At 41.4% G+C, this 5,132-nt stretch overlaps 1 protein-coding gene across 3 annotated transcripts in view; it reads left to right on the top strand.

Moving 5' to 3' along the window:
• The window catches only part of LOC107728349 (isthmin-2), a 15,816-nt gene extending 10,947 nt beyond the window's left edge, over positions 1 to 4,869 (top strand). For all 3 annotated transcript variants that reach the window (XM_016538487.1, XM_016538488.1, XM_016538489.1), the window contains exons 4-6: positions 2,355 to 2,492; positions 2,587 to 2,655; positions 3,307 to 4,869. In XM_016538487.1, the coding sequence (XP_016393973.1) occupies positions 2,355 to 2,492; positions 2,587 to 2,655; positions 3,307 to 3,824 (725 nt within the window). In that variant the 3' untranslated portion in view covers positions 3,825 to 4,869. The remainder of the gene's footprint in view (positions 1 to 2,354; positions 2,493 to 2,586; positions 2,656 to 3,306) is intronic.
• The last annotated feature ends 263 nt before the right edge of the window (positions 4,870 to 5,132 follow it).

Consider the following 5,132-nt stretch of genomic DNA (forward strand, 5'->3'; position numbering starts at 1 on the left):
GGGTGCCGGAAGAGTGGGCTCGCATCATCGCCCCCTTCCTCACCGGAGAAGCTCAGCGGGCCTATTATGCCCTGCAGGCGCCCAGGAATGAAAAATATGACGAGCTAAAAACTAACGAAATTCTAGCCCAGGTGGGCCTGTCTCCCATGTGTGCAGCGCAGCAATTCTACCAATGGACCTATGACGAATGGCAGACGGTGAGAGCTCAAGCTGATCAACTTGCCCGATTGGCTCACCTGTGGCTCCTCTCCGGTTCACCTACCGCCAACCAGGTAGCGGAGAAAGTCCTCGTCGATCGGCTGTTACGGGCGCTGCCCCGTCCGCTGAGGCGCCCGGTCAGTATGAAGAATCCACAGGACATCGCCAGTCTCGTTGAAGCAGTCGAGCTGTATGACCGGCCCGCACAAGCCCGGGAGTTCCAACCGGGCGATCATGTGGTGGTTCTGGTCCCGACAGCTGCGTGTAAGTTCCTAGCGACCTGGCAGGGACCCTACACAGTAGTGGAACGAATGGGACCGGTTACGTACCGTGTGCGGCAACCCGGCCGCCGACGAACTGAGCAAATTTACCACGTTAACTTGCTCAAGAAGTGGGTTCCCCGGCCCGAGCAACTCGCCGCGCTGGCTATAGAGAAGGAGGTAAAGAAGATGCTCCAACTTGGAATCATCGAGCCCTCCCGTAGCCCCTGGGCCAGCCCAATAGTGATGGTTCCAAAGCCGGACAACACCCTCCGTTTAGCAAATAATAAAATAATGCTTTAATGTTTTTTTAAGGATTTCATTCATATTTTTGTTCTCATGAACATTATTTTCAGTGTGATTGGGTAGAAATACCATTCACTGATCAGAAGACGTGATCTAATTAGTAAAGTCTAACAATACAGAAGAAAGCTGTTAGTATTCCCATTCATCTTACCGGTAGTTTCTTGGCTGCTGCATTCAGCCCTGGAAGAACATAGGAAAACACTAATGGAAAAAAAATATTATTGAAGTTCGAAACGTAGGTTCAGGAGGAGCCTAAACATTCAGTCCTGTCAATCATCATTACAAGCTTATATAAGCAGCAGTCATTGTGCTGTCCTGGTGACAATTATTCTGGCATCCTTCCACCTCCCCATCTCCTCCTTTATTTCTGTCATTCTCCCTCTATGTAGTACCACAAAAGGTGGGTTGAACTCGGAGCTCAAGCCGAGCCTAAGGTTCGAGCCTCTGTCGATGACAGCAAGCCAAGTTCGTTTACCATTAACTATTAAGGCTGAATGGACAGGCGAACTCGTGAAATGGTAAAAATAGCACAACAAAAATTGTCTAATCAAGAACTGAAGACAAGCCCGGTGGCTTTTGTGGATTTCACAGTTTGGCAGTTCTACAAAGCCAGCAAGAGCAGTCGCTGAGCCTATGTCTCCTTTTCATCATTCACTAGTCTGTCTGTAATCAGGGCACCATCACTGTGTGTGCAATATCATTGGCACCCCACCCAAATTCAAGTTAAATATGTAAACACGCTAGTCTGTAATCTATACTCTATATTACAGAAGACAGAAGAAGACATCTGTTGTCTTTGTTTAATCCATTATCTGCAGTTTGTTTTTAGTAAAGAGAGTTTTGAAATCTCCCCCAATTCTAAAAGCTAATCAGCCTTTAGAAGTCTTTTTTTTTTTTATACTATAAGCCCTGGCAAAAGCTTACTCTCCCAGCTTACCCTTGTTGTCTTGAGCAAAAGTTACCGCCATGGTGGTTTCCAGGGTGCTAGCATATTGCAAAGGTTTTCCTGGGGTGGTGTCTTTGAGTGATGCATTTCTATGCATTTACTGGGTTTATTGCTAAGACATTGCTGGTGTGATTGCTAGATGACTTCTAGCTGCTAACTGGTCTGGCATTAAGTCGTTAGTGTAAACGAAGTCTAAAACATTTAAGGATCGAATCACTGAAACCCCATATGGAGGTAGTCAGAAACAAAATAATAGGGTGTGTCTTAACAACACAAGTGGTCACAGGTAATGCTTATTACCTGTGACCACTTGAGGTAATCAATCAATCACACAGGTAATCATTGCAAAAACTTGAACGAGTTGTGTTCAACCAAGTCTCAGCCTTTCTCACAAAGAACCTCCTGGACCTTAAAAAAACTAACAAAAAACAAACAAACACAAGCTTTCTATTTTTTCTATTCTTTCTACTTGTTTTTCTTTGTGTGTAACTAAGTGTAAATGGTAATGGTTGTATATCTCAGAGGACCACATGTGATCGGATCACTGAAAAGTACTTAAGGTTAGGGGTTTTGTTCAAAACCTAAACCTAGCAATAGACAAAACAATGAATAAATATCTTAACTAATTATTCTTGTGCTCTTAGTAGAGAAAGAGGAAGAATGGAGCGCATGGAGTCCTTGTAGTGTCACTTGTGGCCACGGCAACCAGACCCGCTCACGTTCATGTGGAGATTTCTGCATCTCCACCGAATCCCAAAGCTGTGACCTTATGCCATGCCCAGGTTACTTAAGTACTCAAAAATGTGTCTGTTTTTGTTTTGTTTTTCCTAAACCATTTTATGTAAAATTATGTAACACTGATTTTTTTTCCCCCAGATGATTGGAACAGTGTAGCTCATGTCTTTCCATTTGAGATGGAAAATGGTACAGAACCCTTTGGCACAGGTAAGTGCTTTAAGCTTATTGTTAAAGCTGTCAATATTCAGTTCAAATAATCATGAATAACAAATTGTAAAAAATAAAATAGTTTTATTGTCCCAAATTAAAACAAAAGCATTCAGACACGGATTCTCAAATGTTAGTGGAACACCCGTGGAGTTGCTGAACGGACTCTATACAGCCACAAGAAATCACCTTGACACAGTTGGTTAAGAATAGCAGTGTATTCTGCTTTTAGGTGATATTTCATACATGTTGTTGAGCCCTAATGATAATTAAATTATGGCATACCAGGATGGCAAGTGACATGATTTTTGTTAAACGTCCCATTTGGATTAGATTTATAATTTTAAGAAGCTCTAGCACCATCAGATAGAACTGAATTAAGCGGTTGCGATGTAAAATCAGATAAATGTGTTAACTGTGTTAAATAAACTGTGTCAGACGTATCCAATTAATTGTATTAGTTAATGCTTTTTGCAACGTATAGTCTATATGATCTTTACCCAAAACAATGCGTGAAAATGTGAACGAATATGTGAATTCTTATTTTCTAATGCATGAAACTATCGCACTACTTTTTAAACCTCTACTGGGCAAATGTCACTCTGTTATAGTTGATAATGTGTAATCTGTTTGGGTTTGGTTGTTCTGCAGATGTTGACAGTTGCGAGAAGTGGTTGAATTGTAAGAGTGAGTTTCTCCAGCGTTACCTGCAGCAGGTATTGACTGAATTACCCAGCTGTCCGTGCACCTATCCTTCAGAAGCCTTCAACAATATAGTCAGTCTGCTGGATGCGGGACATGATCAGACCTTCCAATGGAGGGATGCAAGTGGGCCAAAAGAACGTCTGGATATCTACAAACCCTCGGCACGCTCTTGCTTGCGTTCTGGCCTCTCAAGAGATGGCACCACCCTGGCTGCCCAGCATTGTTGCTATGATGACAATAAGCATCTAATTACAAGGGGCAAGGGTGCAGGTACCCCCAACCTAATAAGCACAGAGTTCTCTCCAGAACTGCATTTTAAGGTGGATGTATTGCCTTGGATACTGTGCAAAGGAGACTGGAGCAGGTTTCATGCCATCCGCCCACCCAATAATGGCCTGCATTGCACAGAGAATCCCCAACAGGACATTTTCATGAATGAATTAGAGGAGGCCAGAGAATATTAAGTCACCAAATTACTGTCCCTCCTCTGACACACCGTCCTGCTGTGGTGCTTAACCCAGCCAGCCGCATATAGAGCCAGTCTTATGTTGTGGGACGCATTGTCGTAACTGTGTTCGCAAAGCATGGCCTCTAGCTTTTCTTATGTTTGAAATATTGTGGAAATTTTAAGAAATGTTTAAAAATGGATTATAATCTATTTATATAATCTATTATATATCTATCTGTTGAGATAGATTATAATCTGTATCAGTGCCGTCTAATGTAAAATCTGGGTCCTGAAGCAAAATGAGTTAAAAACCTTTGCTCTATAGACTTACGGGGATGTTTGAGAGTCAATGGGCACACTTTCACTGCCAACTCAGGGGAAACCTTTCCATAACAATGTTCATTTAGTTCTTTATTAGTGTCAGAATTTCAGAAAGGGAAAGAGCCGGCAGACGTAATGAGAATATTATAATGTGTATATTGTTCTAATGTGATACTTTATATAATGCTTTTGTACAATTTTGGTTAGTTGTTCTGCGATTGTTCATTTGCTGTGGTGTTATTGCTGTTGCTTTTCAATTGTTGTTGGGAACTGTTGCAAGGGATACTTAATATTGCTCCAGACCTCTAATTTGAAATATTGCTCTTAAGAGTATGCAGACTGTGTATGCACATGCTACGGCTGGCACTTTATTTAATGCATTTATTGAAATGTATATTTGCATGATGAAGCATTTGTTACCCGTGTTTCTGGTGTTTGTGTTGTGAAGGGATTGCTTCCTGTGGTCATTGTTACATTAATGGCAAGAACAGTATTTCTGTGTTGGCATGTGTTGTAAAGTATTTATTGGGTTTTTATCGCACATTTGCTGACTCTTCGAACTGATCATCCATTCAGATGGTGCACTACCCAGAGTCCTCCAGGACACACTGACCCTAAAAAGGGAAATTGTGTTCTCAAACACCTCTTTAACAACAAAACAAGTCAATGTTTGCTGTGCATTATCATGTATACTTTATACTGATTTTGTAAGTTGCAAATTCTATTAAAACAAATACAAAGATGAGTTTGAAAAAAAAAATCTCTTGTCTCTTTCAATAAAATGCATGCGTGCGTCAGAGTTAACATCTGGATTAACTGATGCTAAGCATTAACACTCCATGGAGACTTTTTTGGCACTACAATGCAAATACCTGTCATCCATTTATATGAACAACCATCAATACCCATAGATCAGTGAGAGACTCACCAGGGCTCATGCCTTTGATCACACTGTTTTTCCATTTGTTCGGCTTTAACTAGAAACATCCAACAACTGGAAACT

This window comes from Sinocyclocheilus rhinocerous, unplaced genomic scaffold (genome assembly GCF_001515625.1).
Source record: "Sinocyclocheilus rhinocerous isolate Xijiao unplaced genomic scaffold, SAMN03320098_v1.1 scaffold277, whole genome shotgun sequence".
In the NCBI taxonomy this organism is placed as follows: Eukaryota; Metazoa; Chordata; class Actinopteri; order Cypriniformes; family Cyprinidae; genus Sinocyclocheilus; species Sinocyclocheilus rhinocerous.